The sequence below is a fragment of the Paroedura picta genome, chromosome 3 (genome assembly GCF_049243985.1).
Source record: "Paroedura picta isolate Pp20150507F chromosome 3, Ppicta_v3.0, whole genome shotgun sequence".
NCBI classification, from domain to species: Eukaryota; Metazoa; Chordata; class Lepidosauria; order Squamata; family Gekkonidae; genus Paroedura; species Paroedura picta.
In genome coordinates, this window is record NC_135371.1 from 78,468,857 (window position 1) to 78,481,650 (window position 12,794).

Here is a 12,794-nt window from a genome sequence, read left to right on the forward strand (position 1 = left end):
ATTTCCAAGAAATTTTCAGGCCCTGAAAAAAATTGGTCGATTGGGAAAAGGAGGCTGCTGCCATAAAACTTGCCTTAGCTACCTGGCGGCACTGGCTGGAAGGTTCCACCCACCCCTTTGTTGTCTAGACTGATCACAAGAACCTACAAGCCCCGAAACAACTGCTCTCATTTTCAGCAAAGCAGATGCACTGGGCAGAGTTTTTCTCACACTTCAACTTTACTCTAAAGCATCTGCTGGGCAAAATTAACTTTTTGGCTGATGCGCTCTCACACCTCCCCCAATACGATCGCAAATGCGATGAATTGGTGGACGCGGTGTTCACTCCCACCCAACTGGGGTTGGCCATGGTGATGCACAGCCAGGCCGTGTGGGGGGGAAACATGCCCCTGGGGGATGAATCCAAAAGGATGTCATGAGTGATCCTGACTTTGCCCGCCTTTGGCTGGAGCTCCTAGAAAGGGAGGGGTTGTTTTTCTGAGGGGACCGCCAGTTTGTGCCCGCGGCAGCACCGAAAGACATTTTAAAACTGTGCCATGACTCTAAAGCGGCAGGGCATTTTGGTTTTGTAAAAACACTGCATCTGGTGCGTCAGCACTATTGGTGGCCCACCTTACGCAAATATGTGGAACTGTACGTGCGGGGGTTCCCTGTGTGCCTCACTTCCAAACCATTGGGGGGGAAGAAGGGGCTGCTGCAGCTACTGCCTACGCCCTCGGCCCCATGAAAAGAGATCACAATGGACTTTATTACAGATCTCCCACCCAGCCATGGGAAGACAGTCATATGGGTGGTGGTAGATGCGTTTTCAAAGCAGGCTCACTTCGTTCCCTGTGCAGGTTTGCCCTCCACTCCAAAACTTGCATCCCTATGCGTGGAACACGTGTACAAAATGCACGGGATCCCGGGGAGAATCCTGATGGATAGGGGTTCGCAGTTCATTGCCAAGTTCTGGCAGGAGCTCCTGGGTTTACTGGGTGTGGAACAAGCCCTCACTTCAGGCTATCACCCAGAGACCAATGGCCAGACTGAGCATGTGAATCGGATCCTTGAACAGTACCTCTGCTGTTTCATCAATCACCAGCAGTCTGATTGGGTTGCCCTGTTGCCACTAGTGGAATTTGGTTATAACAACGGGGTGTACGCGTCCACAGGAGTTTCTCCATTTAAGGTGGTCTTTGGCACAGACTTGATGTCAGTGCCGACTTGGGAATTAACTTCCTTGGGTTCCCCGGATGTACAAAAATGGGCCAGTGGGATTGCTGCTGCTTGGCCGCAAATTGTGAGTTCCCTTGAGGAGGCTAAGCGATCATACAAGGCTCAAGCTGACAAGAAAAGGGCAGTGGCCCCTGCCTGGGCTGTGGGGGACCTGGCTTGTCTACCAAGAATTTGCGCAGCCAGCAACCCTCCTGCAAGCTGGGCCCTAAGTTTGTGGATCCTTTTACTGTGAAAAGGCTAATTAATTCTGTGACTGTGGAACTGGTCCTTCCTAAAAGTTATAGACATGTTCATCCCGTTTTTCATTCCAGCTTGTGAAGAAAGCCCCGCCTCCGGATGACTGCCATCCTACTTCTGCTGCTCCCATCCCCGTTATTGTAGACAAAGGCACGCACTATGAAGTGAATAAGATTCTGGACTCTCGTTGGCATAAGGAGAAGTTGCAGTACCCGGTGGATTGGAAGGAATTCCCCATGGGTGACAGGGAGTGGGTGGAGGCAGGGCACATTCGGGCTCCCAGACTTCTCAAAGAATTTAATCGGGAGTTCCCTAGACCGAACGATGGAAGGTAAAGGGTGGGGGAAGGTCCTCTTGGAAGGGCGGAATATCAGGATCAGTCCCCTGATCTCTGCCATGTTTGTAGGTTGACTAGGGAGTCTCCATTTGTGTGTGTGTGTGTAAACTCCTTGTGCCTTTTATGACTCTGTAGTAACTCTTTGAATCTCTGTAACTCTCTTGATGACCCTGAGCCATTTCATACCGCATTCTCCCCTGGTGTGACACTTAGTTGCAAATGTTGCTCTGTGCTGTGTTATCTACAAAGAAGGGCGCCAATTGTACCAAGGACGCCAGAGCCAGACACAGTCTGGCAGGAAGCCCAGGATGGCACCTGGTGGGGGGGATAATTCCTCCCTGGGAAAGTAGGGACATTTGGGCGGGAGAAATGCATTGATAACTGCTTGCCTTCACTGTATTGCTTAGTCTCGACTTCAGATGTTAGAGTGTTCAGAACTACTTCCAATAAAGCTTTCTATTAATACAGAAGCCTAGTTGTGAGTCTGTCTGCCTTTGACAGTACTATAGTCATTGTGTTAAAAAATTATCACACCTCTTAAGCGAAATTTCAGCATAACTTATCATTGTAATTAACAGAGCCCAGTATTCTGGTCATTGAGCCCATGTAACTGCCACTTAGTACAATTTTACAAGATGAACATTTTTGAGCATTCAAAGCTATTATGATCTAAACTCGACTCTGTGAGCTGGAGGGTATCTGAAAAGGAAAATTAATTAGCTACATTATTTAACTGCTATTGTTCTTTGTGGTAAGCTTGAGGCAATCATGAAATTACTCAGGTAGCAGATTCTTTTAGTATAGATTGTCTCTCTGTGAAGAACACAGTTCAGCATTAGTGTGTGGAACTGTTCACCCAACATAAGAAGTTATAAAGTACAGTCATTGCTCATGTCTTGAGGATAACCAATTCATAAGCAGGCAGCCACTGTATGTAATCAGCAAATCTAAAACCGTTACATATTAGGGTCTGCCAAGTATTTGGCACCCATACTGTATTAAAGCCTATCTCTTATAGGTGGTGACAAGTGAGGTGTTTTCCCAGCAGGCAATCTGACTGGCTGTGCAGATTTAGTTTAGTTTGGTCTAGAATCCAATCTATACTTACCTGAGAATCTCCCATGGAAATAATGTATTTCCTGGTCAATGTAGCCCAGGGGAGTAGATTACCCAATAGTCCCAGACCCTATCTAACACCCAGTCCAGGAAGACCCAAAGGGAAAAACCAAAGGGGGAGTGACCTGATCTTATAATCCCAGGCATTCTACCCAGCATCAGCCAAACACCAGGCAGGAAAGTGCCATCTTGCAGGCCCTGCAGATCCCATTGAGCTCCATCAGGGTCTGCAGCTCTTCTAGAAGCTCATTCCACCAAGTAGGGGCCAGGACTGAAAAAGCCCTGGCCCTGGTTGAGGCCAGGCATACCTCCCAGTGTCCCGGGATGTCCAGCAGATTTATACCTGCAAAGTGAAGTGATCTGTGGGGGGTGTAAACAGGTCAGTGGCCCCGCAGGTCGGTGAGAGCCAAGCCACATATACCCTTAAAGGTCAACTTGAACTTGTGTCAGAACCCCAAGGTTTCTGCCATGATGTATGTGTCTGCTTAACTGAAGTGTAGCCATTTTTTGTGCTTGTCTAAACTCCTTTGTGACCCTGAAACTTTCCACTGTCTTCACACTTATTATGTAATCACTGTGTAACTGTTGCTGTGCTCTCCAAGGTCAGAGCTGAGGCTTCTCTCTAAAGTTGGATGCTTTCTCACATGGGCACCTAGACTTGGGGTTTTGTGTCTAAGGGGGGTTTGAACTTGCTTTGGTGGGAAAGTGGAAGGTTAAGAACTGTAACTTGCGCCTTGGGTGCCAGATTCGGCTTTGTAAATCCTGGAAGAGCTGCTTTGAATAAACCAACTTTATTATTCTAAGAGAAGTGTTTATTTCAAGTCTGTCATCCTGACAACTTGATCCAGAAGCAAACTGGCAACCAATACAGTTGTCTCAGGAATGGCTGGACATGGGTCTTCCACGATGATCTAGTTAGGACCCATACAGCTGCATTTTGTACCAGTTACAATTACAAGTGACAGTCGCATGGATCACCATGGCCAGGTGTTCTGAGGACAGGTAGGTCACTGGCAGCCATGCCTGGCGCAGGTGGAAATATGCCACCTGGGCTACCTTGGTGACCTGAGCCTCTATAGATAATGAGGCATCAAAAATCACCCCCAAATTCCTGGCCAGTAGTGCAGATGTCAGTTGCACCCCATCCAGGCAGGGAAGACACACTTCCTGATCCTGCCCTCTTCTGCCCAGCCACAGGACCTCCATCTTGAACTCTTCCTGATCCATCCAGCCACTGTTTCCACTGTTTCCACAGCCACTGGTGAATGTCTCTGGGGGAAGATCCAGCCAGCCATCTATCAGGAGATAGAGTTTGTTGTCATCCCATAGTGTTATCACCCTAGCCCATAGCTCTGGACCAACTTGGCTAGAGGGTGCATATAGATATTAAAAAGCATAAGGAAGAGTATCACCCCTTGTGGTACCCCACACAGGAGTATGAAGGGGTCTGATAACTCTTCCCCTACTGCAACCCTCGGTGACCTATTATCAAGAAAGAATGATAGCCATTTCAAGGCTGTTCCTCTAATCCCCATGTCAGCAAGTTGGCAGACCAATAACTCATGATCAACCACATCAAATGTGGCCAACAGATCTCATAACATGAGAATTGCAGAACTGCCCCAATCCAGTTGGTGCCAGACATCATCCATCAGAGCAACGAGAATGGTCTCCACCCCATGGCCAGGATGGAAACTAGACTGGCATGGGTCCAGGGCTGAAGTTTCCTCCAAAAACACCAGGAGCTGGTCCTCAGCAACCCTTTCAACTACCTTACCCAGGAAAGCAAGATGCTTTTGGGGTCCTGCAGATTCAGGGATGGTTTCTTCAGCAGGGGACGAACCACTCTCCTGAAGAAAGGGAGAAGTTGACAATTTCCCCCAGGGGAGCACCTATCCATCGGTCGCCCGACCTAAGCAACCATGATGGACAGGGGATCAAAGAGGCAAGTGGTCACCTTTACTGACCCCAGCAAATTGTTCACTGCATTTAAAGAGAGCCGCCTGAAGAATATTTATTTTCTAGCTCTTACTGCATTGCTTCTACTTAATATTTACATCATTTATGACATGTCTGGTAACTTTTTGCATTATTCCTATTTTTTTGTATTTGTTTGATAGAAGTCTTATAATAAGCACTTTATACTATGTAATTTGTTTAAATCACAAAGATGGACTTAATTTCGGGTAACTATGCCTAGAACCCATATAGAAGGGAAGATGATGACAGTTATAAAATGGATTCCCGTTAGCCAGTTTGTAACTAACCTGAGGTGCCCAAGACAGGGAATGAAGAGAAAGGGTAAATGTTTCAAAGTAGTATAGCTGCTCTGTTATGTTCCTGAATATACCTTATTTATTCCTATCTGAGAATAGCCGCTTTCTAGACACCAGTTGAAGATGAATAGAACACCCAAGTATGTACAAACTTATGTCAAGGTTTTAATTCCTTTATATAAATTACTAGAATTAAAGACCGTTGTAGCTGATACAACAGGCGCTAGCATGGGGGAGGCAGAAAATAGCAATGAGAGAGGGAGGTAGAAAGGAAGAGATTGATTAAGACAGAGAGAGCTTGGCATTGGGGAGAGGAAGGGGAGGGGTTGTCAAGTTTGTAAGGGCATGGGGCTGAGTATGTGTGTTGTGAGGGGGGGTTGTGTAGTGACAAATGAGAGTGTGGGTGTGGAGAGATGGGTATCAAGAACCTGTGGTTTGGAATATTAGTTGAGTGTGGGAATTGTGGCATAGTGGTTACAGATGAGCTTTCAAGAGACGTGTCTTTAGATATGTGAAGGGATACTCAGACTGGAGACTCTTCTTAGGGGGAGATTACATGGCAACCAATTCCTCCCAGTTCTGCATTCAACCACATTTCCCTTCTTGTGTGAATTAGGCCACAGACACCGAAAGGTCCCCCTGCCCTAATCCACATGGGGTAGTCACAAGTGTCCACCCTGCTCCTTCTATCCATGTTTTTTTTACTGTTGATGTAATGTTATGTGCCCACATGCTTCTTTCACTGTTGCCCCTTAGAAGAAGAGCTGAATTTCTGTACCCTGCTGTTTACTACCCAAAAAAGTCACAAAGCGGTTTACAAACACATCTTCCCTTCATCTCCCCACAGTAGACAGCCTAGGAGGGTGGTGGGGCTGAGAGCCCTGAGAGAACTGGGAATGTGCCACAGTCGCCTAGCAAGCCTCAGGTGTCTCTAAGCAGATTATAATCACCTTTCCCTCCTCTCCCAATAACAGACACTTTATGAGTGAATTGGGGCTGAAATCTCTGAAGGAACTGGAATGGTCCACAGTCACCTTGCAGGCCTCAGGTGTCTCTAAGCAGTTTAAAATTGCCTTTCCTTCCTCTCCCTATAACAGACACCCCGTGAGGGCTGTGGGGCTGTGAGAGAACTGGGAATGGATCACAATCACCCAGCAGGTCTCTAAGCAGTTTAAAATCACCTTCCTTTCCTCTCCTGTGAGGGAGGCTGCTAAGTAGGTCAGTGAGCATAGGGGCTGGCAGCTGGCCACACCGATTGGCCCGTATTCAAGGCCGGACACCCCGGACACAGTCCTCCCACAGGGGCATTTCACAAATATATAGAGGAACCATAGATAAGGATGGAAGTTATCTTTTTTTAGGGTCTATGCAAGCAGAATTGAAAATGTAATGGTCTAGAAAGCTTTTTTCCTTAGAGGTTTATTTCTCTATGTTCAGATTGATTATCTCACTGCTGACTGCTGTTTCTGGTTTGCTTTGTTTCCTTCTGTCACTGTTTGATGTGCTTTCCCTCAGACCTCTCTTTGATGTGTTTTAAAAGCAAACAGAACCACTGAGGAGGCCAGAAGAGGATTAGGAGTAAGCAAGCTCACACTGGGAATGGAAATATTTTTAGTTGTTGCACTATTTCTCTGCCATTTAAGCCAATTCTGTCCAAAAGGAAGTATGACTATAGCTAGAATAGGAGTCCCTGTTGTTTATAGAAGCGAATTCCAATCAATATCGTAAAAAAAAAATTGTCCACAATCTAGTTGACAGAAAATCAAGTTTAAACCAAATTAATGTCCATGGAATTTGAACATAATCAATTATGCATTGGCTTGGATCTAAAATTTACTATCTACTATTTTGAGCCAGTGTGATATAGTGGCTAAAAGGAACTTTAATTCAGAAAACTGGCTTTTATTCCCCACTCATCTACATACAGGCAGCTGGGTGACTTTGGGCCAGTCACAGTTCTCTCAGAGCTCTGTCTAACAGAGTGTCTGTTGTGAGGTTTTGATTTTTGTGAGGAGAGGAAGGGTAGGAGATTATAAGCCTCTTTGACATTCCTTATGGCAGAAAAAATTAGTGAATAAAAACCTTTTATTGGAGCGCAGGTACACAAAATCTGTTTATCTGGTTTTGAGCATGAGACTGTGGACTGTAATGGTTATGCAGATTAGTTGCATGCCTGTGCAAGTAATGTCTGAGGCAAGCATCCACAGCACTGGAGCACTAGAAACCTGGTGGGTGCTAACACTGGCAAACCTGGTGGGTGCTAACATTGGCAAAAGAACTTAATAAGAATTGGCAATAAGAACTTAATAAGTTAAGTTAATAAGTTAAGTAACAGGAAAGCGTCATCTTAGAAGAGGTAGGGAGAAGTAAATGTGTAACAAGGAATTACTTGTTACTTATAAGTAGCTTTTTATGCTTCCCAGTAAAAGGAGTGGGAATTGTAGTTGCCAGCTCTGGCTTGGGAAATTCTTGGAGGTTTGAGGAAAGCAGAGTTTGAGGAAGAAGAAAATACAGTGGGAATGTGATGTCACATTATCTGCCCATACTGCTATATTATCTAGAGGCTCAACAGTCCAAAGATCACTTGTAATTCTGGAGGAGCTTCAGGCCATACCTGTGAAACAGAATTCTGGTGGGAATGCATAAGCTCAAGAACATTCTTTCCAAGGATCTCTTAATATTGTATATAGGTAGGTAGGTATTTTGGGGCTTATAGGCCACCACTCTCTAAATAGTCTCAGGATAGCTTACAACACATTGAGAATTAAAAACCCATATCTGTAACCCCCCGGTGAGAAGTATCATATTTTGTTCAGGGCCTAGTGGGCGGAGAGTGGGTGGGGCCAGTCTGGGTGAGGGCCCTCACCTGGACAAGCCAAAGTTCTATCCAGTTGGGAGGTGCTTTGCACCTCCCGCCCCTCCCCCACGGGGGGCTTCTGCGGGGCCCACCAAGCACACCCGTCACCTCGCGGAGGCGGCAGGTGTGCTCGGTGGGCCCCAAGAAAGCCGTGGGTTGCCGGATGGGAGGGGGCCATGGATGGCTGCCAAGGGGGATGAAAACAGAGACTTGGACAGGCTGCACCAGCCCTTTTGGCCCAAGGCTGTCCTAAGTGTTATGTCCAACTATAAACTCATTCACTTTGCCTCAGAACACTGACAGAGCTGGCAGGAGGCTGGTGAGTGCTCTCCCTCCCCCCTCCCTTCTGGTCTGCTGCAAAGGAGCCTTTAACAGCTCCTGACTCAGGGGTGGCAGGCATTTCCGAGAGCAACGCAGGAGAGTCTGAGGGCATGGATGTGGGTATTCCTTCTGGGGGGGGGAGCTTTCCCCTTCTGCCAAACAGTTGGCAGACAGGGAGGCCAAGAAAAAGTCCCTTCTGACTTAAAATACTGCTCAATTAAAATACTGCTCAAGACACAGCGAAACCATGTGTATTTCTTTTTTTGCAACTCTCTGCAGATTTGAGGCCTAATGTACAGCATTATTCTGCAGATGAAACTGGATTCTGTTGCGCAGGTTCTTTTGTCTCCTTTTTCATCTGCACAACAACCCTGTGCAGTAGGCCTCAAGTATTTCAATTCAACAACAACCTGTGTGAGAGGCCTTAAATCTTTCTTCTCCACCACAATCCTGTCCGAAGTAGCCCTTTCTGCCCGGGGAGCTGATTTTTATACCCTGAAGATGAGGGGAATTCCAGGAGCTCCCCAGGCCCCACCTGGAGGTTGGCTACCCCTGGCCTGGAAATATTCCTGGAGGTTTAGAGCTTTAGAACTTCAAAATCATACAATTCCTCAGATGCTGGCCTTCAAAGGAGCCATTTTTGCCTGCAGAGCTGATCAGTATAACTTAGAGATGAGCAGCCATCTAGATATTCTGGCAAAGGCTTGCAGACTGCAGTGGGGGAAGAGAGTTGTGCAGGTTTGTCTCTCCTGGGCTATGGGCTATGGCCAGCCCTTACCAGCAACTGTTTGTATTCTTGGGTGCAGACAGACAGAGCAGCATCAGTCCTGTGAGTCTGGAAAGTGCAGGAAGATCTAAATAAATATTTACAGCCTGAAACTGTAAATAGTGAACAAGAAAATGGCTGGAGAGACATGGGAACTGAAGTGACTTTTTTCAAGCTTGGCCTGGCAAATAAAAAACAGTATACAAATCTTACTAATATCAGGACTGCTGTGAACAGAGAGACCTCCTCTTAGAGTTGCCAGCTTCCACGTGATCCTCTCTACCCCACGTCCGTCACGGGGAGTCTGTGATGGGGAGAGGAAGGGAAGATGAATGGAAACTGCTTTGAGACACCTGAGGCCTGCTGGGTCACTGTGGCCCATTCCCAGTTCTCTCAGACATCTCACAACCCCACATCACTCATAGGTTGTCTGTTGTGGGGAGACGAAGGGAAAAGGTGTTTGTAAACCGCTTTGAGACTCCTTTGGGTAGGAAACAACAGGGTACAAAAAACCCAGTTCTTCTTCCTCTAAGGAGCAACCATTAAAGAAGCATGTGGGCACATAACATTTTATCAACAGTGAAAAAATGGAGACAGAAGGAGCAGGGTGGCGGACATCTGTGTACTGTGACAATCCCATGTGTATTAGGGCAGGGGGACATTTTGGTGTCTGTGGTCTAATTCAGCATTTTTCAACCACTGTGCCGCGGCACACTGGTGTGCCATGAGATATTGTCTGGTGTGCTGTGGGGAAAATTCCAATTTCATCCGTAACATGCGGCTTCGGCTCACAAATAGAAAGGAGGAGACATCGCAGTAGATCGCCGAAGTGCAGAAGAGCACCGATAGATCTGGACTCTGGAGGATTATCGTGGATGCAGCACAGAAGAGCGCTGAGTGATGGATCTGGAGGAGACATGAGCAGAAGAGCGCTGAGTGTGACGGACAGCGGCTATCTGGAGGAGACAAGCGCAGTAAGTACTGAGTGACAGTGAGACAGGAGCAGATACTGCAGTGATGGACAAGTTTTTGAAAAGGAAAGAACTGGACTCTGGACAAAATTTGGAGCAAGATGAGAGCCCAAGTATGAGTGGGGATCAAAAGAAAGCTAAGATGGTTAGGTCAAGCAAATTCTCTGGCAAAAGGCAACATAGCGAAAGCTATATTTCATTTAGATTTACTTTCACAGGAGATGCAAAGAAACCAACTCCACTGTGCATGGTGTGTGGTGAAAAGCTATCTAAGAGTGCTATGGTCCCAAGTAAACTTAAACGCCATCTCCAAAGGAAACACCCTTCGCTTCAAAACAAAAATGCGGACTTTTTTGTTTGCCTGCATGAAAACACGGAGAAACAGGCAACTTTCATGAGAAAAACCACAAAGGTAAATGAAAGAGCTTAAAGCTATATATCAAGTTGCTGAACTTATAGCCAAGTCAAAAAAGTCGCACACTGTGGCAGAGAAATTAATACTTCCCGCCTACAAAGCTATTGTAGAGGAGATGCTCGGACCTGAAGCAGCTACGGAAATAGCCAAAGTCCCTCTCTCCGACAACACAATTTCCAGACGTATTAATGACATGTCTGCAGACATCGAAAGTGTGGTTTTGGAAAAGATCCATATCAGTGAGAAATTTGCATTGCAACTTGACGAGTCTACTGATATCAGTAGACATGCTCAACTCTTGGCCAATGTGCGTTTTGTGGATGGTGATGCAATTAGAGAAAACTTCTTTTTTTGCAAGGCATTGCCAGAAAAAACAACAGGAGAAGAAATTTTTCGGGTCACATCAGAATACCTTGGAGGACTTAAGTGGGAAAACTGCACAAGTGTCTGCACCGATGGAGCTGCAGTCATGGTTGGGCGCACCAAAGGCTTTGTAAGCAGAGTGAAGGAAAGAAATCCAGATGTGATTGTTACGCATTGTTTTTTACACCGTGAGACCCTCGTAGCCAAGACTTTACCAGCAGTCCTAGTTCCTGTGTTGGATGATGTTGTGCGCATGGTAAACTTTGTAAAGTCACGACACGTGAAAAGTCGCATGCTTGCAGCTTTGTGTGAGGAGATGGGAGCGAAGCATAAAGCCTTGCTGTTTCATACGGAGGTCCAGTGGTTGTCGCGTGGCAAGGTCTTGGTTCGTGTGTATGAGCTGCGGGAGGTACTTAAAGTGTTTCTGACAAATGAGAGGTCAGATTACGCAAAGCTGCTTGCAAGTGATGAGTGGTGTGCAAGGCTGGCATACCTGGCAGATATTTTTCATCATCTGAATGAACTGAACACACGAATGCAAAGCCGAAATGAAAACCTGCTTACAAGCACAGATAAAATAAATGGATTCTGTTCAAAGATGCAACTCTGGCATCAACACGTGGAAAGTGGCAATCTGGAAATGTTCACACTCACCAAGCAATGGCAAGGTGTTCACACTGCTGCACCGTGTGAGATAATAGTTAAACATTTAAAAACCCTTGAGGAGAAGTTGTCATTTTATTTCTCTTCAGTCTCCACTGAATGCCTTGACTGGGTTAGGGACCCTTATAGCTCAGCATCAGTTGGTGGAAAGGACATGACTTTACAGGAGCAGGAGGAACTAACTGAACTGAGACAAAATCATAGTTTCAAGCTAAGATTTAGTGATCTACCTTTGGACAGTTTTTGGTTGGATACTGCCAAGGAGTTCCCCGTTCTGGCAAACAAAGCTATTTTGACATTGCTCCCATTTTCCACTACATATCTGTGTGAGATGAGCTTTTCAAGCCTGATTGCTATAAAAACTAAAGACTGAGAGCTGTTGACAAAGAGCTACGTGTGTGTCTTTCTTCGATTCCTGCCAGAATATCATCTTTGTGTTCAGCCAAACAGGCCCAGGTTTCGCACTGAATAAGTAATCAGAAAATTTCTTTGTGTTTAATTGATTTCTTTTGTGTTTATTTTGATAATAAGTAAACAGAAATATGAACAGATAAAGTATTATTATTTCATAATAAAGTAATTATAAAATAATTTCTTTGTGTTTATTTGATTCCTATTCAAGAGAATTACTTTATATATAGTCAATATAGGCACAGAGTTAAATTTTTAAAACATTTTCTAATGGTGGTGTGCCTCGTGATTTTTTACATGAAAAAAGTTTGCCTTTGCACAAAAACGGTTGAAAAACACTGGTCTAATTCACACAAAAAGGGAAATGATGCAAAACTGGAAGGAATTGTTTGTCATGTAATTTCCCCTGAAGAAGAGTGTCCAGTCTGATTTTCCTTTCACATATAGAATCATAGAATCATAGAGTTGGAAGGGGCCATACAGGCCATCTAGTCCAACCCCCTGCTCAACGCAGGATCAGCCCTAAGCATCCTAAAGCATCCAAGAAAAGTGTGTATCCAACCTTTGCTTGAAGACTGCTAGTGAGGGGGAGCTCACCACCTCCTTAGGCAGCCTATTCCACTGCTGAACTACTCTGACTGTGAAAATTGTTTTCCTGATATCTAGCCTATATCGTTGTACTTGTAGTTTAAACCCATTACTGCGTGTCCTCTCCTCTGCAGCCAACTGAAACAGCATCCTGCCCTACTCCAAGTGAAACCTTTCAAATACTTAAAGAGGGCTATCATGTCCCCTCTCAACCTCCTTTTCTCCAGGCTGAACATTCTCAAGTCCCTCAACCTA

General features: G+C 45.6%; 1 protein-coding gene across 1 annotated transcript; it reads left to right on the forward strand.

The window, feature by feature from the left end:
• Positions 1–10,515: 10,515 nt before the first annotated feature.
• Positions 10,516–11,913, forward strand: LOC143831181 (zinc finger BED domain-containing protein 5-like). Its single transcript, XM_077324252.1, has one exon. It carries the CDS (start codon positions 10,516–10,518, stop codon positions 11,911–11,913), a length of 1,398 nt encoding a protein of 465 aa, XP_077180367.1.
• Positions 11,914–12,794: the final 881 nt, after the last annotated feature.

Bases quoted from the DNA above. Each gene is read 5' to 3' on its own strand.
- LOC143831181 (XM_077324252.1), top strand. From the start codon at position 10,516: ATGAAAGAGCTTAAAGCTATATATCAAGTTGCTGAACTTATAGCCAAG.